Genomic DNA, 26,983 nt, shown 5'->3' with positions numbered 1-26,983 from the left:
AAGGAAATGAAGAATTCGGAAGGAAATGAAGAATTTGGAAGGAAATGAAGGATTCCCATGGGATCTCAGCAGGAATTCCCATGGGATCTCAGCAGGAATTCCCATGGGATCTCAGCAGGAATTCCCTGGATCAATCCCAGTTTTTCCAGCCCCTTGTTAACTCAGGCTGATCCCAATGATGATCCCATTGATGATCCCATTGATGATCCCACTGATCCCATTGATGATCCCATTGATGATTCCACTGATCCCATTGATGATCCCAATGATGATCCCATTGATCCCAATCCTGATCCCACTGATCCTGATGATCCCGATCCCGATGATCCCAAGGAACTGTGCAGGAAGTTGTAGACCAGGAAGTTGGGATCTCCGCAGTATCGGGAAGCAAATCCTCTGCCGTCCGGAGTCGGGTCGGAAAAGGCCAAATCCCGGGAATGGAGGATTGTCCCAAACAGGAAGGTTTGTCTGGAAAATGGGAAAAAAATGGGATTGGAGATCCCAAATTTGGGAGTTCAGGATTGTCCTGAACAGGAAGGTTTGTCTGGAAAATGGGAAAAATGGGAAAATGGGGATTGGTGATCCCAAATCCTGGGAACTGAGGATTGTCCTGAACAGGAAGGTTTGTCTGGAAAATGGGGAAAAATGGGAAAATTCGGAAAAATGGGATTGGAGATCCCAAATCCCGGGAATTCAGCATCATCCAAAACAGAAAGGTTTGTCTGGAAGAATGGGAAAAATGGGATTGGAGATCCCAAATCCTGGGAATTGAGGATTGTCCTGAACAGGAATGTCTGTCTGGAAAAATGGGGAAAAAAGTAAGGAAAAATGGGGGGAAATGGGGAAGAAATGGAGAAAAAATGGGGGGAAAAATGAAGGAAAAAATGGAGAAAAAATGGAGGAAAAATGGAGAAAAAAGGCGAAAAATGGGGGGAAAATGGGATTGGAGATCCCAAATCCCGGGAATTGAGGATCGTCCCGAACAGGAAGGTTTGTCTGGAAAAATAGGAAAAAAATGGGGAAAAAATGGGGAAAAAATGGGGAAAAAATGGGGGTAAAATGGGATTGGTGATCCCAAATCCCGGGAATGGAGGATTGTCCCGAACAGGAAGGTTTGTCTGGAAAATGGGAAAAATGGGAAAAATGGGGATTGGTGATCCCAAATTTGGGAACTGAGGATCGTCCTGAACAGGAAGGTTTGTCTGGAAAATGGGAAAAAAATGGGGAAAAAATGGGAAAAAAATGGGGAAAAAATGGGAAAAAAATGGGGAAAAAAAGAGGAAAATGGGATTGGAGATCCCAAATCCTGGGAATTGAGGATTGTCCTGAACAGGAAGGTTTGCCTGGGAAAATGGGGAAAATGGGAAAATGGGATTGGTGATCCCAAATTTGGGAACTGAGGATTGTCCTGAACAGGAAGGTTTGTCTGGAAAATGGGGAAAAATGGGAAAATTCGGAAAAATGGGATTGGAGATCCCAAATCCCGGGAATTCAGCATCATCCAAAACAGAAAGGTTTGTCTGGAAGAATGGGAAAAATGGGATTGGAGATCCCAAATCCTGGGAATTGAGGATTGTCCTGAACAGGAATGTCTGTCTGGAAAAATGGGGAAAAAAGTAAGGAAAAATGGGGGGAAATGGGGAAGAAATGGAGAAAAAATGGGGGGAAAAATGAAGGAAAAAATGGAGAAAAAATGGAGGAAAAATGGAGAAAAAAGGCGAAAAATGGGGGGAAAATGGGATTGGAGATCCCAAATCCCGGGAATTGAGGATCGTCCTGAACAGGAATGTTTGTCTGGAAAAATGGGGAAAATGGCAAAAATGGGAGAGAGTTAGAGGTGGGGTGGGAAAAATGGGGAAAAAAGGTGAAAAAATAAGGAGAAATGGGGGAAAAAGGGGAAAAATGGGGAAAAAATGAGGAAAGATGAGGGGAAATGTGGAAGAAATGGAGAAAATAATGGGGAAAAAAATGGGGAAAAAATGGGGAAAAAATGGGGAAAATGGGATTGGAGATCCCAAATCCCGGGAATTGAGGATTGTCCTGAACAGGAAGGTTTGTCTGGAAAAACTGGGGAAAAAAGGGAAAATGGGATTGGTGATCCCAAATCCTGGGAATTCAGGATTGTCCCGAACAGGAATGTCTGTCTGGAAAAATGGGGAAAAAAGTAAGGAAAAATGGGGGGAAATGGGGAAGAAATGGAGAAAAAATGGGGGGAAAAATGAAGGAAAAAATGGAGAAAAAATGGAGGAAAAATGGAGAAAAAAGGCGAAAAATGGGGGGAAAATGGGATTGGAGATCCCAAATCCCGGGAATTGAGGATCATCCCGAACAGGAAGGTTTGTCTGGAAAAATAGGAAAAAAATGGGGAAAAAATGGGGAAAAAATGGGGAAAAAATGGGGGTAAAATGGGATTGGTGATCCCAAATCCCGGGAATGGAGGATTGTCCCGAACAGGAAGGTTTGTCTGGAAAATGGGAAAAATGGGAAAAATGGGGATTGGTGATCCCAAATTTGGGAACTGAGGATCGTCCTGAACAGGAAGGTTTGTCTGGAAAATGGGAAAAAAATGGGGAAAAAATGGGGAAAATATTGGGGAAAAAATGGGGAAAAAATGGGAAAAAATGGGGGTAAAATGGGATTGGAGATCCCAAATCCTGGGAACTGAGGATTGTCCCGAACAGGAAGGTTTGTCTGGAAAAATGGGGAAAATGGCAAAAATGGGAGAGAGTTAGAGGTGGGGTGGGAAAAATGGGGAAAAAAGGTGAAAAAATAAGGAGAAATGGGGGAAAAAGGGGAAAAATGGGAAAAAAATGAGGAAAGATGAGGGGAAATGTGTAAGAAATGGAGAAAATAATGGGAAAAAAATGGGGAAAAAATGGGAAAAAAATGGGGAAAAAAAGAGGAAAATGGGATTGGAGATCCCAAATCCTGGGAATTGAGGATTGTCCTGAACAGGAAGGTTTGTCTGGAAAAACAGGGGAAAAAAGGGAAAATGGGATTGGTGATCCCAAATCCTGGGAATTCAGGATTGTCCCGAAGAGGAATGTTTGTCTGGGAAAATGGGAAAAAATTGGAAAAATAGGAGAGAGTTGGGATGGGAAAAAATCAGGAAAAAAAATGGGGAAAAAATGGGGGAAAAGTGGTGAAAAATGAGGAAAAAATGAGGAAAGATGAGGGGAAATGTGGAAGAAATGGAGAAAAAATCAGGAAAAAAAATGGGGGAAAAAGGGATTGGTGATCCCAAATCCTGGGAATTCAGGATTGTGCCAAACAGGAAGGTTTGTCTGGAAAAATGGGGGAAAAAATAAGGAAAAATGGGGGGAAATGGGGAAGGAACGTTTGTCTGGGAAAATGGGAAAAATAGGATTGGAGATCCCAAATCCTGGGAATTCAGGATTGTCCCGAACAGGAAGGTTTGTCTGGGAAAATGGGATTGGAGATCCCAAATCCCGGGATTGGGAATGGTTTGGGATGAAATGTGGGATGTTTTGAATTGAAGTTTCAGTATTTTAGTGAAATTTTGGGATATTTGCAGTGAAAATTTGGAATTATTTCAGTGAAGATTTGGGACAATTTCAGTGAAAATCTGGGATAATTTCAGGGAAAGAATCCCAGTTTTCCTTGTTCTCCCTGTTTCAATCCCAGTTTTCCAGCTCTATCCCTCCCTGAATCCCACTTTTCCCTGCTCTCCCTATTTCAACCTATTTTCCATGATCCCCATTTCAATCCCACTTTTCCTTGTTCTCCTCATCTGAATCCCAGTTTTCCACACCTATCCCTTCCCAAATCCCACTTTTCCATCTCTATCCCTCCTGGAATCCTAGTTTTCTATGTCCTTTCTGTTTCAATCCCACTTTTCCTTAGCCATCCCTCCCAGTTTTCCCTGTCTATCCCTAGTTCAATCCCACTTTTCCCTGCTCTTCCTCTCTGATTCCCAGTTTTCCTTATTCTCCTTACCTGAATCCCACTTTTCCGTGTTCTATCCCTTCCCAAATCCCACTTTTCCCTGCTCTCTATCCCTTCCCAAATCCTACTTTTCCATGTTCTCTCCCTTCCCAAATCCCACTTTTCCACATTCTCCCTATTTCAATCCCACTTTTCCCTCTTTATCCATTCCCAAATCCCACTTTTCCCTGCTCTCCATCCCTTCCCAAATCCCACTTTTCCATGTTCTCCCTATTTCAATCCCACTTTTCTATGTTCCTTCCCTTCCCAAATCCCACTTTTCCATGTTCCTTCCCTTCCCAAATCCCACTTTTCCATGTTCCTTCCCTTCCCAAATCCAACTTTTCCATGTTCTCCCTATTTCAATCCCACTTTTCCCTCTTTATCCATTCCCAAATCCCACTTTTCCACGTTCCATCCCTTCCCAAATCCCACTTTTCCATGTTCTCCCTATTTCAATCCCACTTTTCCCTCTTTATCCATTCCCAAATTCCAGTTTTCCACATCTATCCATTCCCAAATCCCACTTTTCTCTCTCCATCCTCCCCCAAATCCCACTTTTCCATGTTCTCTGTCCCAGAATCTCACTTTTCCAGCATTCCCCTCACTCCCAGCACTCTCAGAATTCCCACAATTCCCCTACCTGAGCACATCCACCATCCTGCGGGCGATGCCGCGCCGGCGGCACATTCCCAACACCCAGATCCTGCTGATCCCACAGACCGCCGGCTCGGGATCCAGGGAGCAGCGCCAGGCCCGGGGGAACCCTTGGGAATTCTCCTGGGAATTGTCCTGGGAATTCTGGGAATCCTGGGAATTCTCCTGGGAATCCGGGAGTGAGGCTGGGCTTGGCTCTGACAGCACCCGGAATGCCTGTGGGGATGGAGTGGGAATGGATTCAATAAATTCAGGGATATTCCAGGGATTCATGGAATATCTGGGAATTCCTTCCCAAATCCCAAGCAATCTCCCCTTTCCCAGGGAATTCCCTCCATTCCCAGCTCTCCCAGCCTGAGGCTGGATCCATCCTGGGAAGGAATTTCGGGATCGAGGAGCTTCCCTGGGAATCTCGGCACTCCAGCAAGGATCTCCCTGCCCTTTGCCATCCCCGAATTCCAGCAAAATCCCTCTGGATGGATTCCGAGTGTCCTTGAGCCCAGAATTCCGGAATAATTTGGGATCCATGGAGCTTCAATCCCATTCCAATCCCAGGGGATCCAAATCCATCCTTGGAATTCCCAGGGATAGCCATGGAATATCCAGGAATTCCAGCCCAGCCAGCAATTCCTTCCCCAATCCCAAGCAATCTCCCTTTCCCAGGGAATTCCTCCATTCCCAGCAGCCCATCATTCCCAAATTTTCCCAGATTTCCCACCTGGCTGATGCCCTCAGCCACCAGGCAGCCCAGGATGGTTTTGCCAGGAGACACGAAGAGGTAACTCCTGCTCTGATCCGGACGCCGCAGGGCGACGGGATGGAATCCCAACTCGTTATCCACGATTGCCCGAACCTCCTCCGCCTGGAACGGGGAAAACTGGGATTGGGAACTGGGAAACTGGGATTGGGAATGGAGAAATTGGGATTGGGAATGGGGGAACTGGGAATGGAGAAACTGGGAGAACTGGGAATGGAGAAACTGGGAGAACTGGGAATGGAGAAACTGGGAGAACTGGGAATGGAGAAACTGGGAGAACTGGGAATGGAGAAACTGGGAGAACTGGGAATGGAGAAACTGGGAGAACTGGGAATGGAGAAACTGGGATTGGGAATGGGGAAACTGGGAATGCAAATGGGGAATTGGAATGGAAAAACTGGGATTGGGAATGGGGAAACTGGGAAATGGGAAACTGGAAATGGGAATTGGAAAACTGGGAGTGAGATGGGGGAACTGGGAATGGGAAGGAAGAAACTGGGATTGGGGAAACTGGGAACTGGGATTGGGAATGGGGGAACTGGGATTGGGAATGGGAATTGGGAAAACTGGGAATGAGAATGGAAACTGGGATTGGGAATGGGAATTGGGAAAACTGGGAATGGGACTGGGGAAACTGGAAAACTGGGATTGGGAATGGGGGAACTGGGATTGGGAATGGGAATGGGAATGAGGGAACTGGGAATGGGTACTGAGATTGGGAATGGGGAAACTGGGATTGGGAAATTGGAAAACTGGGAATGGAGAAACTGGGAGAACTGGGAATGGGGCAAATGGGATTGGGAATGGGGAAACTGGGAATGGGGAAACTGGGAATGGGGAAACTGGGATTGGGGAAACTGGGATTGGGGGAACAGAGTGGGAATGGGAATACTGGGATTGGGGAAACTGGAAATGGGAACTGAAAAACTGGGAGTGGGATGGGGAACTGGGATTGGGGGAACTGGGATTGGGGATGGGGAAACTGGGAATGGAAACTGGGATTGGGGGAATTGGAATTGGGGAAACTGGGAATGGAAATGGGGAATAGGAATTGGAAAACTGGGACTGAGAATGAGGAAACTGGGAATGGGAATGGGGAATTGGAATGGAAAAACTGGGGATTGGGAACGGGGAAATTGGGATTGGGAATTGGGAAAACTGGGAACGGGGCTGGGGAAACTGGGAATGGAAACTGGGATTGGGAATGGGGGGAAAAAAGGAATGGGAAACTGGGAATGGGAAACCGGGAATGGGAAACTGGGAATGAGGATGGGAAACAGGGAATGTGGAAAACCAGGAACGAGAATGGGAAACTGGGAATTGGGAAACTGGGAACTGGGAATGGAAACTGGGAATGGGAACTGAGAACTGAGAATTGGAATTGGGAATGTGGAAGACAGGGAATGGGAAATGGGGATGGGAACTGGGAATGGGAAACTGGGAATGAAAATGGGAAATTGGGAAAACTGGGAATGTGGAAAATAGGGAATGGGAAACTGGGAACTGGAATGGGAAGTAGGAAATTGGCAGGAAAAGTGATGGGAAAGGGGATTTGTTCCCAAAAAATGCTGGTTTGTGCAGGAATGGGGATTGGGATGGGATTGAGGGATCAGATCAGTTGGGATTCAGGGATCAGATCCATTGGGATTCAGGGATCAGATCCTTTGGGATTCAGGGATCAGATCCATGGGAATTCCCAGTACCTTCCTGACAGCATATTTGGGATCTCCAGGAAGGATCAGGACGATTTTCCCATCCCAAAATTCTGCCACCACTCGCTCCTTCTTCCAGCCCTGCCGGGAAAATTCCCAAAAAAAACCAGTGAGGGAGGAATTCTGGGATTGCAGGAGGTGAATCTCTGCTGGGATTGGGAATTCTGGAGATTCCCAGCATTCCCAGATTCCTGGAAGGGATGGCAGGAAGGAATTCCAGGAAGGAATCCCAAGAGGGAAATCCAAGGGGGAATTCCAGGAGGGAAATCCCAGAAGGAATTCCAGGTAGGAATTCCAGGCAGGAATGCCAAGGAGGAATTCCAAGGAGGAATTCCCATCAGGAATTTTTCCCACCAAGGCTTTCCCTGGATCCCAGTGTGGATCTGATGTTGATCCCAGACAATCCCCACAGAGCAGAGCTCTGGTGGGAATTCCAGCTGCTGCCATTGCCACATTCCTGTATTCCCACATTCCTGTATTCCCACATTCCTGTATTCCCACATTCCTGTCATTCCCACATTCCTGTATTCCCACATTCCTGTATTCCCACATTCCTGTCATTCCCACACTCCGTCAGTCCTGCATTCCCATCAATTCCCCACATTCCACACTCCCCTGTTCCCATATTCCCATCGTTCCCCCATTCCCCCATTCCCGTATTCCCCACATTCCACACTCCCTATTCCCATATTCCCATCGTTTCCCCATTCCCATATCCTCACACTCCCCATTCCCCCATTCCCGTATTCCCCACATTCCACACTCTCCCATTCCAACCACTCCCCATTCCCATATTCCCACTCTCTCCCATTGCCCATTCCCACATTTCCCCATTCTGCTATTCCCATATTCCCCCATTCCCGCCATTCCCACACTCTGCCATTCCCAATTCCCACCATTCCCAATTCCCACCATTCCTGTATTCCTGCCATTCCCAATTTGCCATTCACACATTCCTGCTATTCTATCATTCCCATATTCCCACCATTCCCATTCCGATGTTCCCGCATTCCCACACTCCCCCATTCCCATATTCCTGCCATTCCAACACTCCCCCATTCCCAATTCCCAATTCCCATCATTCCCCATTCCCTCACTCCCCCATTCCCATCATTTTCCCTATTCCCGCAATTCCCCCACCTCCCCATTCCCGCAATTCCCCATTCCCACATTCCTTGTTCCCACACTTCCCCATTGCCCCATTCCCTATTCCTGCATTCCCACATTCCACCATTCCTCACTCCCCCATTCCCACCATTCCCAGTTCCCACCATTCTCACATTCCCAATTCCCACACTACCCCATATTCCACATTCCCAATTCCCACCATTCCTCATATTCTGCATGCTGAATTCCCACATTCCCAATTCCCACCATTCCTACACTCCCCTATTCCCACATTCTCGCCATTCCCATTCCTCTATTCCCACATTCCCATACTCTCCCATTCCCACCATTCCCTATTCTCAATTCCCACCATTCCCACACTCTTCCACTTCCCCATTCCCCTATTCCCACCATTCCCTCATTCCCATCCCAATTCCCCTATTGCCCAACTCCCACACTCCCCATTCCCACCATTCCCCATTCTCCACTCTGCTATTCCCGCCATTCCCACTCCCCCATTCCCATATTCTCCCGTTCTTAATTCCCACATTCCCCATTTCCCTATTCCCACACTCCCCCATTCCCCTATTCCCGCCATTCCCCATTCCCACACCCCCTCATTCCTGCATTCCTGCCATTCCACACTTTCCCATTCCCACACTCCCCACTCCCACCATTGCCCACATTCCCAATTCCACTACTCCCAATTCCCACACTCCCCACATTCCCAATTCCACTACTCCCAATTCCCACACTCCCCACATTCCCAATTCCACTACTCCCAATTCCCACACTCCCCACATTCCCAATTCCACTACTCCCAATTCCCACACTCTCCACATTCCCAATTCCCACACTCTCCCATTCCCAATTCCCACACTCTCCCATTCCCAATTCCCACACTCCCCACATTCCCAATTCCCACACTCCCCACATTCCCAATTCCCACACTCCCCACATTCCCAATTCCCACACTCCCCACATTCCCAATTCCCACACTCCCCACATTCCAAATTTCCGCCATTCCCAATTCCCTATTCCTACATTCCTGTATTTTTGTATTCCCACATTCCCACACTCCACCATTCCTCACTTCCCCATTCCCATTCCCACACTCCCCCATTCCCAATTCTATCCTTCTCCCATTCCCAATTCCTGCCACTCCCAGCATTCCCCCATTCCCACACTCCCCATTCCCAATTCCCACCATTCCCCACTCCATCATTCCCCCATTCCCAATGCTCACATTCCTGCATTACCACCATTCCCAATTCCCGCCATTCCCGCCATTCCCCCATTCCCAATTCCCATCATTCCCAATTCCCCCATTCCCCTCATTCCCCATATTCCACATCCCCAATTCCCTCATTCCCCATATTCCACATTCCCAATCCCCCCATCCCCATTCCCAATCCCCCCATTCCCATTCCCCAATTCCCATTCCCACATTCCCTCACTCTCACCAGGTATCTCAGTCCCTCCCTCAGTCTCCGGTGGTGCCGCAGGTGCTGCAGCTGATCCTCAGCCACGGCAGGAGCGTAGAGCATCCCGCAGGATCGGCACTGCACGGCTCCGAACCGGCGCTGACCTGCATCCTGGGATGGGAAATATCGGGATTAATGGGATTAATGGGATTGGGATCACAGAGCATCCCGCAGGATCGGCACTGCACGGCCCCGAACCGGCGCTGACCCGCGTACTGGGAAACATGGGATTAATGGGATTAATGGGATTAATGGGATTGGGAATGGGATCACAGAGCATTCCACAGGATCGGCACTGCACCGCCCCGAACCGGCGCTGACCCGCGTCCTGGGAAAAATGGGATTAATGGGATTAATGGGATTAATGGGATTGGGATCACAGAGCATCCCACAGGATCGGCATTGTACCGCCCCGAACCGGCGCTGACCTGCGTCCTGGGATAGGAAATATTGGGATTAATGGGATTAATGGGATTAATGGGATTGGGATCACAGAGCATCCCGCAGGAGCGGCATTGTACCGCCCCGAAACGGCGCTGACCCGCGTCCTGGGAAACATGGGATTAATGGGATTGGGAATGGGATCACAGAGCATCCTGCAGGATCGGCACTGCACCGCTCCGAACCCACGCTGACCCACGTCCTGGGATGGGAAATATCGGGATTAACGGGATTGGGAATGGGATTGGGATCACAGAGCATCCCGCAGGAGCGGCATTGTACTGCTCTGAACCGGCGCTGACCCGCGTCCTGGGATGGGAAATATCGGGATTAATGGGTTGGGATTAATGGGAATGGGATAACAGAGCATCCCACAGGATCGGCATTGTACCGCCCTGAAACGGCGCTGACCCGCGTCTTGGGAATGGGATTAATGGGATTGGGATTAATGGGATAACAGAGCGTAGAGCATCCCGCAGGAGCAGCATTGTACCCCTCCGAACCAGCGCTGACCTGCATCCTGGGAAACATGGGATTAATGGGATTGGGATTAATGGGATTAATGGGATTGGGATCACAGAGCATCCCACAGGATCGGCATTGTACCGCCCTGAAACGGCGCTGACTCGCGTCCTGGGAATGGGATTAATGGGATTGGGATTAATGGGATAACAGAGCGTAGAGCATCCCGCAGGAGCGGCACTGAACCACCCCGAAATGCCGCTGACCTGCATCCTGGGAATGGGATTGGGATTAATGGGATTGGGAATGGGATTGGGATCACAGAGCATCCCACAGGATCAGCATTGTACTGCCCCAAAATGGCGCTGACCTGCGTCCTGGGAATGGGATTAATGGGATTTGGATTAATGGAATTAATGGGATTAATGGGAATGGGATCACAGAGCATCCCGCAGGATCGGCACTGCACCGCTCCGAACCCGCGCTGACCCACGTCCTGGGATGGGAAATATCGGGATTAATGGGATTGGGAATGGGATTGGGATCACAGAGCATCCCGCAGGAGCGGCATTGTACTGCTCCGAACCGGCGCTGACCCGCGTCCTGGGAAACATGGGATTAATGGGATTGGGAATGGGATTGGGATCACAGAGCATCCCGCAGGATCGGCACTGCACCGCTCCAAACCCGCGCTGACCCACGTCCTGGGATGGGAAATATCGGGATTAACGGGATTGGGAATGGGATTGGGATCACAGAGCATCCCGCAGGAGCGGCATTGTACTGCTCCGAACCGGCGCTGACCCGCGTCCTGGGATGGGAAATATCGGGATTAACGGGATTGGGAATGGGATTGGGATCACAGAGCATCCCGCAGGAGCGGCATTGTACTGCTCCGAACCGGCGCTGACCCGCGTCCTGGGATGGGAAATATCGGGATTAATCGGTTGGGATTAATGGGAATGGGATAACAGAGCATCCCACAGGATCGGCACTGCACCGCCCCGAAACGGCGCTGACCCGCGTCCTGGGAATGGGATTAATGGGATTGGGATTAATGGGATAACAGAGCGTAGAGCATCCCGCAGGAGCAGCATTGTACCCCTCCGAACCAGCGCTGACCTGCATCCTGGGAAACATGGGATTAATGGGATTGGGATTAATGGGATTAATGGGATTGGGATCACAGAGCATCCCACAGGATCGGCATTGCACCGCCCCAAAATGGCGCTGACCTGCGTCCTGGAATGGAATGGGATTGGGATTAATGGGATTGGGATTAATGGGAATGGGATTAATGGGATAACAGAGCGTAGAGCATCCCGCAGGAGCGGCACTGAACCGCCCCGAAATGCCGCTGACCTGCATCCTGGGAATGGGATTGGGATTAATGGGATTGGGAATGGGATTGGGATCACAGAGCATCCCACAGGATCGGCACTGCACCGCCCCGAAACGGCGCTGACCCGCGTCTTGGGAATGGGATTAATGGGATTGGGATTAATGGGATAACAGAGCGTAGAGCATCCCGCAGGAGCAGCATTGTACCCCTCCGAACCAGCGCTGACCTGCATCCTGGGAAACATGGGATTAATGGGATTGGGATTAATGGGATTAATGGGATTGGGATCACAGAGCATCCCACAGGAGCAGCATTGTACCACCCCGAACCGGCGCTGACCTGCATCCTGGGAAAAATGGGATTAATGGGATTGGGATTAATGGGAATGGGATCACAGAGCATCCCGCAGGAGCAGCATTGTACCGCCCCGAACCGGCGCTGACCCACGTCCTGGAATGGAATGGGATTGGGATTAGTGGGATTGGGATTAATGGGATAGCAGAGCGTAGAGCATCCCGCAGGAGCGGCACTGAACCGCCCCGAAATGCCGCTGACCTGCATCCTGGGAATGGGATTGGGATTAATGGGATTGGGAATGGGATTGGGATCACAGAGCATCCCACAGGATCGGCATTGTACCGCCCCAAAATGGCGCTGACCTGCGTCCTGGGAATGGGATTAATGGGATTGGGATTAATGGAATTAATGGGATTGGGATCACAGAGCATCCCGCAGGATCGGCACTGCACCGCCCCGAACCGGCGCTGACCCGCGTCCTGGGATGGGAAATATCGGGATTAATGGGATTAATGGGATTGGGATCACAGAGCATTCCACAGGATCAGCATTGAACTGCCCCGAAACAGTGCTGACCTGCGTCCTGGGATGGAATGGGATTAATGGGATTGGGATTAATGGGAATGGGATTAATGGGATAGCAGAGCGTAGAGCATCCCGCAGGAGCGGCACTGAACCGCCCCGAAATGCCGCTGACCTGCATCCTGGGAATGGGATTGGGATTAATGGGATTGGGAATGGGATTGGGATCACAGAGCATCCCACAGGATCGGCATTGTACCGCCCCAAAATGGCGCTGACCTGCGTCCTGGGAATGGGATTAATGGGATTGGGATTAATGGAATTAATGGGATTGGGATCACAGAGCATCCCGCAGGATCGGCACTGCACCGCCCCGAACCGGCGCTGACCCGCGTCCTGGGATGGGAAATATCGGGATTAATGGGATTAATGGGATTGGGATCACAGAGCATTCCACAGGATCAGCATTGAACTGCCCCGAAACAGTGCTGACCCACGTCCTGGAACGGGAAATATGGGGATTAATGGGATTAATGGGATTGGGATAGCACAGCGTAGAGCATCCCGCAGGAGCAGCATTGTATGGCTCCGAACCGGCGCTGACCCGTGTCCTGGGAAACATGGGATTAATGGGATTAATGGGATAACAGAGCACAGAGCATCCCGCAGGAGCGGTACTGCACGGCTCCGAACCGGCGCTGACCCGCGTCCTGGGATGGGATTGGGAAACCTTGGGAATGGGAACGGGAGCACAGAGCATCCCACAGGATCGGCACTGCACCGCTTCGAACCGGCGCTGACCTGCATCTTGGGATGGGATTAATGGGATTGGGAATGGGATTGGGATAGCAGAGTGTAGAGCATCCTACAGGATCAGCACTGCACTGCTCCGAACCAGCACTGACCTGCGTCCTGGGATGGGATTCATGGGATTGGGAATGGGATTGGGACTGGGAATGGGATCACAGAGCATCCTGCAGGAGCGGCACTGCACTGCTCCGAAACGGCGCTGACCCACATCCTGGAACGGGAAATTTTGGGATTGGGATTGGGAATGGGATCGCAGAGCATCCCGCAGGATCAGCAATGGATCGCCCTGAACCACTGCTAACCTGCGTCCTGGGAATGGGATTAATGGGATTAATGGGATTAATGGGATTAATGGGATAACAGAGCACAGAGCATCCCGCAGGAGCGGCACTGAACCGCCCCGAAACGCCGCTGACCTGCATCCTGGGAAACATTGGGAATGGGAAATATTGGGATTGGGATAACAGAGCATTCCCAATTCCCACTTCCCAATTTCAATCCCCAATTCCCAATTCCCAGTTCCCAATTCCCAGATCCCAAATTCCCATGGGAATCTCACAATGATCATCTGATCCCTGCAGCTCTGGGAGGATTCCTTGGCTCTGCGGCTCCTCGGGCAGCTGGGAGAGGATTTTCCAGAGGGAGAGTCAGCAAAGGGAGTGGGGAGATCATCCAGGGGCCTGGAAAACAGGGAATGACAGGGAAAACTGGGAAAATGACAGGGAAAATGGGGGAAATAGGGAAAAAGTGGGGAAAATGGGGAAAAAATGGGGGAAAAGGGGAAAAGAGTGGGAAAGAGTGAGAAAAAGGACAGGGAAAAGTGGGGAAAAAGTGAGGAAAATAATAGGGAAAAAGTGGGGAAAAAGTGAGGAAAATAATAGGGAAAAAGTGGGGAAAAAGTGAGGAAAATAATAGGGAAAAAGTGGGGAAAACAGGGAAAAAATGGGGGGAAAGGGTGGTGAAAGAGGGAAAAAGTGTGAGAAAGAGTGGGAAAAATGGGGAAAAAGTGGGGAAAATAGGGAAAAAGTGGAGAAAAAGTGAGGGAAAAGTGAGGAAAAGAGGGAAAAATGACAGGGAAAAGAGGGGAAAAAGTGAGGGAAACAGGGGAAAAGTGGGGAAAAGAGGGAAGAAATGGGGGAAAAGTGTGAGAAAGAGTGGGAAAAAGGACAGGGAAAAAATGGGGAAAAGTGGGAAAGAGTGGGGAAAAGAAGGGAAAAGGGGAAAAAAGCAAAAAAGGGGTAAAAAAGGGGAGAAAAGAAGGGGAAAAAAGAAGGGGAAAGGGGAAAATGACAGGGAAAAAGAGGGAGAAAGAGGGGAAAAGGTGGGGAAAAACAGGAAAAAAGGGAAAATGGGAAAAAGTGGGGGAAATGACAGAGAAAAACAACAGGGAAAAGAGGGAGAAAGGGAAAAAGGACAGGGAAAAGGTGGGAGAAAAAAGGGAAAATGGGGAAAAATGACAGGAAAAGCAGCAGAGAAAAGAGGGAGAAACAGGGAAAAAGTGGGAGAAAAGTGGGGAAAACATGGAAAAGGTGAGAAAAACAGGGAGAAAGTGGAGAAAAGAGGGGAAGAGTGGGGAAAAATGGGGGGAAAAAGGGAAAGAGTGAGAAAGAGTGGGAAAAAGGACAGGGAAAAGGTGTGGAAGGAAAAAAGGGGAAAAAGGGGAAAATAAGGAAAAAGAACAGGGAAAAACAATGGGGAAAAGGAGTGAGAAAATGGGAGGAATGGGGAAAAGTAGGAGAAGAGAGGGAAAAAGAGGGAAAGAGTGGGGAAAAGGGGAAAAAGGAAAAAAGGAGAAGGGAAAAAGGGGGAAAAGAGACAGGGAAGAAGTGGGAGGAACAGGGGAAAGGTGGGAAAAATAGGGGAAAAGGGAAAATGGGAAAAAGTGGGAGAAACAGGGAGAAAGTGGGAAAAAAGTGGGGAAAAAGTAGGGAAAACATAGAAAAGGGGAGAAAAACGGAAAAAGTGGGAGAAAAAGAGAAAAAGAGGGGAAAAGGTGGGGAAAATAGGGAAAAGGTGGAGAAAAACAGGAAATAAAAGGGAAAATGGGAAAAAGTGGGGGAAAATAACAGAGAAAAACAACAGAGAAAAGTGGGAGAAAGAGAGAAAAAGGAGAGGGAAAAGGTGGGAGAAAAAAGGGAAAAAATGGGGAAAAAAGGGAAAAACAACAGGGAAAAATGACAGGGAAATGTGGGAAAAATGTCAGGGAAAAATAGCAGAGAAAAGAGGGAGAAAGAGGGAAATCAAACAGGGAAAAGTGGGGAAAATAGGGAAAAGGTGGGAGAAACGGAAAGAGTATGAGAAACAGGAAAAAATGGGAAAAACAGGCGAAAAGATGGGAAAACAGGAGAAAAGTAGGGAAAACAGGGAAAAGGTGAGAAAAACAGGGAAGAGAAACGGAAAACTGGGAAAATGGGGAAAAAGAAAGTAGGAAGAAAAAGGGGGAAAAAGAGGAAAAAAGGAGGGAAAAAAAGGAGGGAAAAAGGAGGGAAAAAGGAGGGAAAAAGGAGGGAAAAAGGAGGGAAAAAAAGAAGGAAGAAAGGAAAAAAAGAGGAAAAAAGGGAGAAAAAAGGGAGAAAAAAGGGAGAAAAAAGGGAGAAAAAAGGGAGAAAAAAGGGAGAAAAAAGGGAGAAAAAAGGGAGAAAAAAGGGAGAAAAAAGGGAGAAAAAAGGGAGAAAAAAGGGAGAAAAAAGGGGGAAAAAAGGGGGAAAAAGCAGAAAAAAGGGAGAAAAAAGGGAGAAAAAAGGGAGAAAAAAGGGGGAAAAAGGGGGAAAAAGGGAGGAAAAAGGGGGAAAAAGGAGAAAAAAAGGGAGAAAAAAAGGGAGAAAAAAGGAGGAAAAAGGAGGGAAAAAGGAGGGAAAAAGGGGGAAAAAGGGGGAAAAAAGGGAGAAAAAAAGGGAGAAAAAAGGGAGAAAAAAGGGAGAAAAAAGGGAGAAAAAGGGAGAAAAAGGGAGAAAAAGGGAGAAAAAGGCAGGAAAAAGGGAGAAAAAAAGGAGAAAAAGGAGAAAAAGGGAGAAAAAAAGGGAGAAAAAGGGAGAAAAAAGGGAGAAAAAAATGGAGAAAAAAGGGAGAAAAAAGGGAGAAAAAAGGGAGAAAAAAGGGAGAAAAAAGGGAGAAAAAAGGGAGAAAAAAGGGAGAAAAAAGGAGAAAAAAAGGAAAAAAGGGACAAAAAAGGGAGAAAAAAGGGAGAAAAAAGGGAGAAAAAAAGGAGAAAAAAGGGAGAAAAAAGGGAGAAAAAAGGGAGAAAAAAGGGAGAAAAACCAAGTAGGAAAAAAAGGGAAATTCCACAGAAATTCCAGGATTTTATGGAAAATCAGGAATGAATTCTCACCTCTTCCTGGTTGGGATGAAGATTGGATAAAGTCCAGGCTGGGCAGGAAAAGCTGGAAAAACATGGAATTTGATGGAATTTTGGGTTTTTCAGGTTTTTGGGGTTTGAAGGGAAAAATTCCCAATTTTGGGGAAATTGGGATTTGCAGGGAAAAAGTGGAATTTTGGGATAATTGAGGGGAAATGGGAATTGGAAGGGAAAGTTTGGGTTGGTTTGAGGTGGGAAAACTTTGGGATTTGGCAATAAAAATTTTTTTTAAAATCCCAAAAAATTCGCCAAAAATCCTAAAAAAAAATCATTGAAAAATCCTGAAAAATCCCCCAAAAAGACCAACAAGAATCCACAAAAGATCCAACAAAAACCCCAAAATAATCCTTCCAAAGTCAAAAAGTCCCCAAAAAACAGCCCCTCAAAAAACCTAAAAAAACCCCAAAAAACTCCTAAAAAGATCCCAAAAAAATCCAACAAAATTTTTTTAAAAATCCAACCAAAAATCCCCAAAAAATCCAACCAAAAATCCAACTAAAATGCCCCAAAAAATTCCAACAAGAAATCCAACAAAAATCCCTCGAAACTCCAATAAAAATCAAAAAAAGTGCAACAAAAAATCCCCAAAAATTCCAACAAAAATGAAAAAAAAATCCAACCAAAAATAAAAAAACCCAACGAAATTCCCCAAAAACTCCCAACAAAAATCCAACAAAAAAGCTCCAAAAAAGCTAAATAAGAACTGCAAAAAAATCCTATGAAAATCCCCCAAAAATACAACAAAAAAACCAACAAAAGATCCCAAAATAGCCAACAAAAAGCCCCCCAAAAATTCAACTAAATTCCCCCAAAAAAATCTTTTTTTAAAAATCCTCAAAAAACCCCAAAAAAATCCAAAAAAATCCAACAAAAATCCCAAAAAAGTCCAACGAATTTTTTTTAAAAAGCCAACAAAAATTCAAAAAAAATCCTAAAAAAATTCCCACAAAATCCCAAAAATATCCAACAAATCCAACAAAAACCCCAAAAAATCTTTTTTTAAAAATCCTTAAAAATCCCCAAAAATTCAACAAAAATCCTAAAATAATCCCAAAAAAAGTCCAACAAAATCTAACAAAAGTTTTTTTTTTTAAATCCCCAAATAATCCAAGAAAAACCCAAGAAAAATCCAAGAAAATCCCTAAAAAAATAAAAAAATCCAACAAAATCCCCAAAAAATCAAATAAAAATCCAACAAAAATTCCAACAAAAATTAAAAATTCAACAAAAATCCAAAAATCCCCAAAAAATTAAAAAAAACTTTAGAAAGTAAAAAAAAATCCTAAAAAATCCAACAAAATACTGCAAAAGTCCAACAAAAATTTAAAAAATTCAACAAAAAAATCAAAATCAATCCCAAAAAATTCTTCACAAAATAATAAAACCCTTTAAAAATCCCTGAAATATCCCAAAAAAACCCCAAAAATAAAAAAAAATCCAACAAAAATTCCCTAAAAATTTTTTTTAAAAAACCCAAAAAAATCCTGCAAATTCCCAGATTTTTTTGGGAATTTCTTTCCAAAATCATAAATTCTTTAAAAATAAAAACCCTTTAAAAACCCCCCAAAATATCCAACCAAAAATCCTCAAAAATAAAAAAATCCAACAAAATTCCCTAAAAATTTTTTTTTAAATCCACCAAAACCCCAAAATCCAAAAAAATCCCCAGAAAATCCAAAAAAAATCCCCAAAAAATCCCCAAAAAAACCCCAAAAAATCCAAAAAAATTCCCCAAAAAATCCCCAAAAAAACCCCAAAAAATCCCCAAAAAATCAAAATAAATCCCAGATTTTTTGGGGAATGAGCAGCAGAGAGGCAGAAAATCCAGCAGACAAAAGCAGGAAATCCCAGAAGGAGCTGCAATTCCTAAAATTCCCAAAAATTCCCAAAAATTCCCAAAATTCCCAACTCACCCAGCTCCTTGCTGCTCTCAGATTGGTTGGGAATTCTGAAGGAATCCTTGGATTGTGAGCTGGGAGAGGAGAGAATTCCAGAGGAGTCCTGAGGAGAGAGAGATTTTTGGGAAATCTGGGAATTCTGGGGGGTTTTGGAGGAGTTTTTCCAGGGATTTTGGAGGAGTTTTTCCAGGGATTTTGGAGGAGTTTCACAGGAATTCCCAAAGGAAATCCCCAAAGGAAATTCCAGGAAATGCTGCCAGGAATTCCTGCTTTTCCAAGCTTTTTTTTCCAAGTCAGAAATTTGGGAAAATCCCTGGATTTTTCCCCCAAATCCCTGGATTTCTCTCCCAAATCCCTGGATTTTTTTGGGTTTTTTTTGGTTTTTTTGGTTTTTTTTTTTTGGTTTTTTTTGGTTTTTTTGGTTTTTTTTGGTTTTTTTTTTTGGTTTTTTTTGGTTTTTTTTTGGTTTTTTTTGGTTTTTTTGGTTTTTTTTTTGGTTTCTCTCCCAAATCCCTGGATTTTTCTCAACAAATCCTTGGATTTTTCCCCCCAAATCCCTGGATTTTTTTTGGTTTTTTTTTGGTTTTTTTTGGTTTTTCTCTCCCCCAATTCTTGGATTTTTCCTCCCAAATCCCTGGATTTTTTCCCCCAAATCTCTGGATTTCTTGTTTTTTTGTTTTCTCCTGTCATCCCTGGTTTTCAATCCTGGTTTTTCTCCCCCAAATCCCTGGATTTTCCCACCAAATCCCTGGATTTTTCTCTCCCAAATCCCTGGATTTTTCCCACCAAATCCCTGGATTTTTCTCTCCCCAAATCCCTGGATTTTTCTCTCCCCAAATCCCTGGATTTTTCCCACCAAATCCCTGGATTTTTCTCTCCCAAATCCTTGGATTTCTCTCCCAAATCCCTGGATTTTTCTTGGTTTTTTGGTTTTTTTTTTCCAAATCCCTGGATTTTTCTCTCCCCCAATTCTTGGATTTTTCCCCCAAATCCCTGGATTTTTTCCTCCCCCAAATCCCTGGATTTTCCCCCCAAATCCCTGGATTTTTCTCTCCCCAAATCCCTGGATTTTTCCCGCAAATCCCTGGATTTTTTTCTCCCCCAATCCCTGGATTTTTCTCTCCCAAATCCTTGGATTTCTCTCCCAAATCCCTGGATTTCTCTCCCAAATCCCTGGATTTCTGTCCCCCAAATCCCTGGATTTTTCTCTCCCCAAATCCCTGGATTTTTCTCTCCCCAAATCCCTGGATTTTTCTCTCCCCAAATCCCTGGAATTCTCCCCCAATCCCTGGATTTACCTCAGCTCTGCTCCCTGCTGCTCCATCCTGGCAATCTCCAGCACTTTTCCCGGCAGATTTCCCTCGGGAATTCCCACATTCCAAGGATTTCTCCGTGTTTTCCTTCTCTTCCCGAAGCTCCACCTTCCTTCCCAACCCTTCCTTCTCCTCCACGGTTCCATTTCCCTCCAGAATTCCCGATTTTTCCGGTTTTTCCAACTTTTCCAGGCCGGCTGCTCCTGGCTGAGCTGTTCCCTGGGGAATTCTGGGAATGCCTTTGGATTCTCCCGGGTTTTTCCTGGAATGGGATTTTCTCCCAGGCAGGAAGAAGGCAGAGCCCAGGGGGAGGCGCAGGGCAGGTCTGATCCCAGAGCTCAGCACCTTCCGAGGATATTCCGCCTTTTTTTCGGGAATTTTCCCAAAATTCCCGCTTTTCCTCGCCTCGGGAATTTCTGCCTTTTCCTTCTTTTCCATGGGAATGGTTTGGATCTTTTTGGGATTGGATTTGACTTTAGGATTTGAATTCCTGCTGGGATTTTTACTGAGATTCCTGCTGGGATTCCTGTTGGAATTCCTGCTGGGATTCCTGTTGGAATTCCTGGAATTCCCATCGTTTTTCCCCAGGGAATTCCCACCTCCACTCCTCTGCAGCTCCCGCAGTTTTTTCCTCTCCAGAGGATCCAGGTAGCTCCGGATTTTGCCATAAAAAGCTCCCACAGGAACGTGGGATTTGTGGGAATTCTGGGAATTCTGGGATGAGGGATTTCCTGGAGATTCCCAGTTTTCTGCCGGGAGGATTGGGGAGATTTCCAACCTCCTGGGCTGAGCTGATTTCCGTGGAAAAGGTGAGTTTTCCTTGTTTTCCTCCCGGGAGTTTGGAGAGCACTGGGATTGGGAAGGGAGGAGTTTATTGTGGGAATTTTGGGATGAGGAGAGAATTCCAGGAAATCCTCGGAGCCGTTTGGGGTCTGGGGTTTGGAATGGAGAGCAGGAGCTGGAAAAAAATGGGAATGGAGGATGAGATCCTGCCTGGAATGCTGAGCCAGGGAGTTGGGAATGCAGGGATTTGGGAATTGGGGGATTTGGGAATCCAGAATTTGGGAATGCAGGATTTGGGAATTGGGAATGCAGGATTTGGGGATGTGGGAATGCAGGGATTTGGGAATGCAGGGATTTGGGAATTCGGGGATCCAGGCTTTTGGGAATTCAGGGATTTGGGGAATTTGGAATTCAAGGATTCAGGGATTTGGGAATTTGGGGGATTTGGGAATTGGGGGATTTGGGAATTCAGGGATTGGGGGAATTGGGAATTTGGGGATGTGGGAATCCAAGGATTTGGGAATTTGGGGATTTGGGAATTGAAGGATTTGGGAATTCAGGATTTGGGACTTCGGGGACTTGGGGATTTGGGAATTCAGGGAATTGGGAATTCAGGGATTTGGGAACTTGGGGAGTCAGGAATTTGGGAATTCGGGGATGTGGGAATCCAAGGATTTGGGAATTTGGGGATTTGGGAATTGGGGGAATTAAGGGATTTGGGAATTGGGGAATTTGGGAATTCAGGATTTGGGGATTTGGGAATCCAAGGATTTGGGAATTGGGGGATTCCTCAGCCCTGCTCAGAATTCAGCAGGGAAATCTGGGATTTGCTTCCAATCCATGCAGGAAAACCCTTGGGAATGCTCTGCTCCTAATGAGGCAGGGAAGGGATTTTCCCATGGAATTCCAGCCTGGATTTTGGGAATTTCACCCACAATTCCCAATTCTAAACTCAATTCCAGCATCCCAAAATTCCTGAGCAAAGCCCAAATCCCCTCTGGATTCGCTGTCCTGGAATTTTTGGGAATGGGCTGAACAATTCCAGGATCCTGGATTGATATTTTCCCTCTGGAATTTGGGTTGCTAATTTGGGAATCCAACTCAATTCCAGCTCTGATCCCTGCTGGATTCATTTTTGTGGGAATTCCCAGGGAAGTTGGAATCCCTGGAATGTCCAAGGAGGGATTTGGATCCCCTGGGATTGTGGGAATTCTCAGGATTGGGATGAGATGGGATTGAAGGGTTTTCCCACCCGGATTCCGGGATGATCCCAGCAGGAATTTTGGGAATTTCGGGATCACTCACCCCTCGGGATCTCGGCTCCTTTTCCTGGGAGTTCCCTCAGCCATGGTGACTCTGCAATTCCTGCAATTCCACATTTTCCACAGGTTGGGAACAGAATTCCAGGGAAAATCCCCAAATTAAACAACAAACATTGAAAAAATCAGGAAGACAGGTGGAGGAATGGGAGGAAAACCAGGAGGGAAGAGCTGGGAATGGTGGGAAAAGCAGGAAGGAATTTCCAGGGATAACTCATCCCAAAATCCTGCTTTTCCCACGGATCCAGGGAATAGAATTCCCACTAAATCCCATTTTCCAGCCTTTTCTCCCAGTTAAACCAGTTCCTCTCTCCCAGGCTGGGATAATCCCAGCACAGCTTTTGCCCTGTTAGCAGAATTTTTCCCAATTCAAATCCCCAAAAATATCCAAAACCTCACAGCCAGGAGGAGAAAAAACTGAAAATATTATTAAAAACTGGGAATTTCATTTATTTAGTGGAATCCCCAAATCCTTGGGATAACTCTTTGGGGTCCTCAAGCTCCTGAGGGGATTTTTGTGGGATTCCCAAACTTTTTGGGAGGGAATTCTGTGGGGATCTTTAGGGGATCTCTGGATTCCCAAAGCCTTTGGGAGGTTGGGGATCTCAAGTCACCCCATAGATAACCCAAATCCCCTCGTGGAGACCCCAAAACGCTACACCTGTGGGGGTTACCTCATTGCACCCCAAATCCCCTCATGGAGACCCCAAAATCCTATATCTGTCTGGGTGTTCATGCTGCCCCAAATCCCCTCAGAGAGACCCCAAAATCCTCCCCAAATCCCCTCATGGAGACTCCAAAATCCTACACCTGTGGGGGTTACCTCATTGCACCCCAAATCCCCTCATGGAGACCCCAAAACCCACCCCAAATCCCCTCATGAAGACCCCAAAATCCTATATCTGTCTGGGTCCTCATGCTGCCCCAAATCCCCTCATGGAGACCCCAAAACCCACCCCAAATCCCCTTAAGGAGCTCCACAAACCCTACATCTTTTGGGGTCCACATTCCACCCTAAATCCCACCTGGAACCCCCCAAATCCCCTCATGGAGCTTCTCAGCTCCTACTCCTATCCAGGCTCCCTCACACACCCCAAATCCCCTCATGGACTTCCCCAAACCCTACAGCTATCCAGGCTCCCTCAACCCGCCCCAAATCCCCTCATGAAGCCCCCAAATCCTACACCTATGGGGGCTCCCTCACCCCACAGACACCCTAAACCTCCTAATGGAGAACCCCAAACCCTACAGCTGTCGGGGTCCTCACTCTGCCCCAAATCCCCTCACGGTTATCCCCCAACCCCTACACCTATCTGGGCTCTCTCACACACCCCAAATCCCCTCACGGAGCTCCCAAAGACCCTATGCCTGTTGGGGTTCCCTCACCCCGCCTTAAATCCCCTCATGGAGCTCCCCAAACCCACCCCAAATCCCCTCACGGAGTTCCCAAACCTACACCTCTCCGGGCTACCTGACCGCACCCCAAATCCTCTCACAGAGCCCCCAATCCCTACATCTGTCCGGGTTTCCTCACACACCCCAAATCCCCTCATGGAGAACCCCAAACCTACACCTTTCGGGGTCCCTCACCCCACAGACACCCCAAATCCCCTCACGGAGAACCCCAAATCCTACACCTGTCCAGGCTCCCTCATCCCGCCTCAAATCCCCTCATGGAGAACCCCAAATCCTACACCTTTCGGGGCTCCCTCACCCCGCCCCAAATACTCTCATGGAGCTCCCAAAATCCTATACCTGTTGGGGTCCTCACTCTGCCCCAAATCCCCTCATGGAGTCTCCCAAAACCTACACCTCTCCGGCTACTTCACAGCATCTTAAATCCTCTCATGGAGCTCCCAAACCCACCCCAAATCCCCTCACAGAGCTCCCAATCCTTACATCTATCCGGGTTTCCTCACGCCCCCCAAACCCCTTCATGGAGAACCCCAAACCTACACCTTTCGGGGCTCCCTCACTGTGCCCCAAATCCATTCACGTGTAGGCCCCCTAAACCCACCCCAAATCCCCTCACGGAGAACCCCAACCCTACACCCATGGGGGCTCCCTCACCCCACAGACACCCCAAATCCCCTCACGGAGCTCCCCAAACCTTACAGCTGTGGGTTTTGTTGGTTTTTTGGGTTTTTTTTGTGGGGTTTGTTTGGGCTCTCCGGCTACCTCAACCCGACTTAAATCCCCTCATGGAGCTCCCAAATCCCCTCATGGAGCCCCCAATCCCACCCCAAATCCCCTCACGCAGCCCCCCAAACCTATACCTTTCAGGGTTCCCTCAACCTGTCCTAAATCCCCTTACGGAGTTCCCCAAAACCTTTCACCTGTCCAGACTCCCTCACCGCACCCCAAATCCCCTCACGGAGCTCCCAAAACCACAAATCTCCTGGGTTTGGTTTGTTTGTTGGGTTTGTGTTGGGGTTTGGGGCTACCTCGCCCCACCTTAAATCCTCTCATGGAGCTCCCAAATCCACCCCAAATCCCCTCACGGAGAACCCCAAACCTTACACCTATCCGGGCTCCTTCAACCCACCCCAAATCCCCCCACGGAGAACCCCAAACCCTACACCTTTCAGGGGTCCCTCACCGCCCCAAATCCCCTCATGAAGCTCCCAAACCCACCCTAAATCCCTTCACGGAGAACCCCAAATCCTACACCTGTCCAGGCTCCCTCAACCCGCCCCAAATCCCCTCATGAAGCCCCCAAATCCTACACCTATGGGGGCTCCCTCACCCCACAGAGATCCCAAATCTCCTAATGGAGAACTCCAAACCCTACAGCTGTCAGGGTCCTCACTCTGCCCCAAATCCCCTCACGGAGCTCCCAAAACCATACACCTATCGGGGCTTCCTCACTGCACCCCAAATCCCCTCACGGAGCTTCCAAAACCTTACACCTCTCCGGCTACTTCACCCCGCCTTAAATCCTCTCAGGGAGCTCCCAAACCCACCCCAAATCCCCTCACGGAGCACCCCAAAATCCCTCATAGAGACCCCTAAATCCTGTATCTGTCTGGGTCCTCATGCTGCCCCAAATAAACTCACGGAGCACCCCAAACCCTGCACCTTTCGGGGCTCCCTCACCGCCCCAAATCCTCTCATGGAACCCCATAAACCCACCCCAAATCCCCTCACGGAGAACCCCAAACCTTACACCTATCCGGGCTCCTTCAACCCACCCCAAATCCCCTCACGGAGCTCCAACAAACCCACCTCAAGTCCCCTCATGGAGTCTCCCAACCCCTACACCTATCCGGGCTCCCTCAACCCACAGACATCCCAAATCTCCTAATGGAGAACCCCAAACCCTATACCTGTCGGGGTCCTCAACCCGCCCCAAGCCTACCCAAGAAGAGAGAACCCCAAAACCTACCCCAAATCCCCTCACGAAGCCCCCCCAAACCCACTCCAAATCCCCTCATGGAGCTTCCCAACCCCTACACCTATCGGGGTCCTCACTCTGCCCCAAATCCCCTCACGGAGCCCCCTACACCCTGCACTTGTCCAGGCCCCCTCACCCCTCCCCAAATCCCGCCCGAAGCCCCCCTCATGCGGCCCCAAATCCCGCCCGGAGCTCCCCTCACCCCTCAGCGCCTCAGCCCCGCTCCTTCACCTCAGCGCCGCCTCCGCCATGGCCGCTTCCCGCCTTCCAGCCGCGCGCCTTCGAACCGCCCGCGCTCCGCTTCCATTGGCTGAGAGCCGCGTCAATCAAAAACACTTAATCCCCATTGGTCAATCAGCGCGCGGCGCCGCGTTGGACCCGCCCCTCAGGGTTGGCAGCCAATCAGAGAGCGCGGCTCGCCGCGCGGGCACGCAGGGAGACTACCACTCCCAGCGTGCTTTGCGAGAGCAGCGCTGCCCTCTGCGCCTCTGGCCGCGCAGGGGACGATGGGAGTTGTAGTCCAGCCGGGCACAGCCCGAGCGCGGGAGCGCCTGAGGGGAGAGGTGAGGAGGGAGCGATTGGGAGTTAACGGGAGCTTAAAGAGATGCTAATTAAGGATTTCGCTGTTAATTAGGGCGTCAGGGAGCTGCCCGGGGCAGGGACACCTTCTGGCCTGGGAGAATTCCAGGGATGGGGGGAAAAAGGGGAAAGAAGGTAAGGGAAAAGGGAAGGGAAGGAAAGGGAAAAAGGAAAAGGGAAAAAAATGGGAAAAGGGAAGAAAAGGGAAAAGGGAGGAAAGGAAGGGGAGAAATGAGTGGGAAAAGGGAAGGAAAGGGGAAAGAAGAGATGAAAAAGGGGAAAAGAAAATAGGAGAAGGGAAAGGGAAGCAAGGTGGAAAGGAAAAAGAAAAGGGAGAAAGGAGCAGAGAAAATGTCACCGAAACTGCGGGAAAAACAAAACTCAAAACCTCTCCGCCAATATTTTAGTGTCAGAAAATCAGGAATTCCTTCATTGTGACCACAGCAATCATCCCCACACCGCCAGGCTGGATTTCCTCACATTTATCCACCCAAAACCCACAGAAATTCCCCTTTTATTGCTCCCAAATCGCTCAGTTCTCAGGATTTGTTTCCCCATTGTTTCTCCATCCCTTCGTCTGCCATGTTAATGAGTTTTTCGTTGTTTTTCTCCTTATTTTCCTGCCCTGCCTGAGGGGATATTTTGGGTAATATTCGAGGTTAATGTTCGTTAATTGTTCATTAATGTTCGAGGTGAATGTTCGTTAATTGCTGTTTATCTCCTGCATTTCCTGGCTGCTCCCGATTTACTGATATTCAGCTCTTCAGGACTTTTTTAAAAAGGAATTTATTTCCATTCTTTCCCCC

General features: G+C 48.0%; 1 protein-coding gene across 1 annotated transcript; it reads right to left on the bottom strand.

The window, feature by feature from the left end:
* Nucleotides 1–156: 156 nt before the first annotated feature.
* On the bottom strand, nucleotides 157–26,298 carry LOC146440531 (N-acetyltransferase ESCO2-like). Its single transcript, XM_085056788.1, has 12 exons — nucleotides 25,830–26,298; nucleotides 22,191–22,250; nucleotides 20,088–21,060; nucleotides 18,805–18,892; nucleotides 16,865–16,916; nucleotides 14,096–14,216; nucleotides 9,642–9,773; nucleotides 7,063–7,152; nucleotides 5,321–5,464; nucleotides 4,589–4,818; nucleotides 922–996; nucleotides 157–304 (listed from the first exon to the last, which is right to left on the bottom strand). The coding sequence occupies exons 1-12, from the start codon at nucleotides 25,847–25,849 to the stop codon at nucleotides 157–159; spliced, it is 2,133 nt and encodes a 710-aa protein (XP_084912914.1). The 5' UTR covers nucleotides 25,850–26,298.
* Between the last annotated feature and the right edge of the window lie 685 nt (nucleotides 26,299–26,983).

Source organism: Lichenostomus cassidix, chromosome 3, assembly GCF_008360975.1.
Source record: "Lichenostomus cassidix isolate B80296 chromosome 3, HeHo_3.0, whole genome shotgun sequence".
In the NCBI taxonomy this organism is placed as follows: Eukaryota; Metazoa; Chordata; class Aves; order Passeriformes; family Meliphagidae; genus Lichenostomus; species Lichenostomus cassidix.
This window is presented reverse-complemented; position numbering and strand designations above follow the sequence as displayed.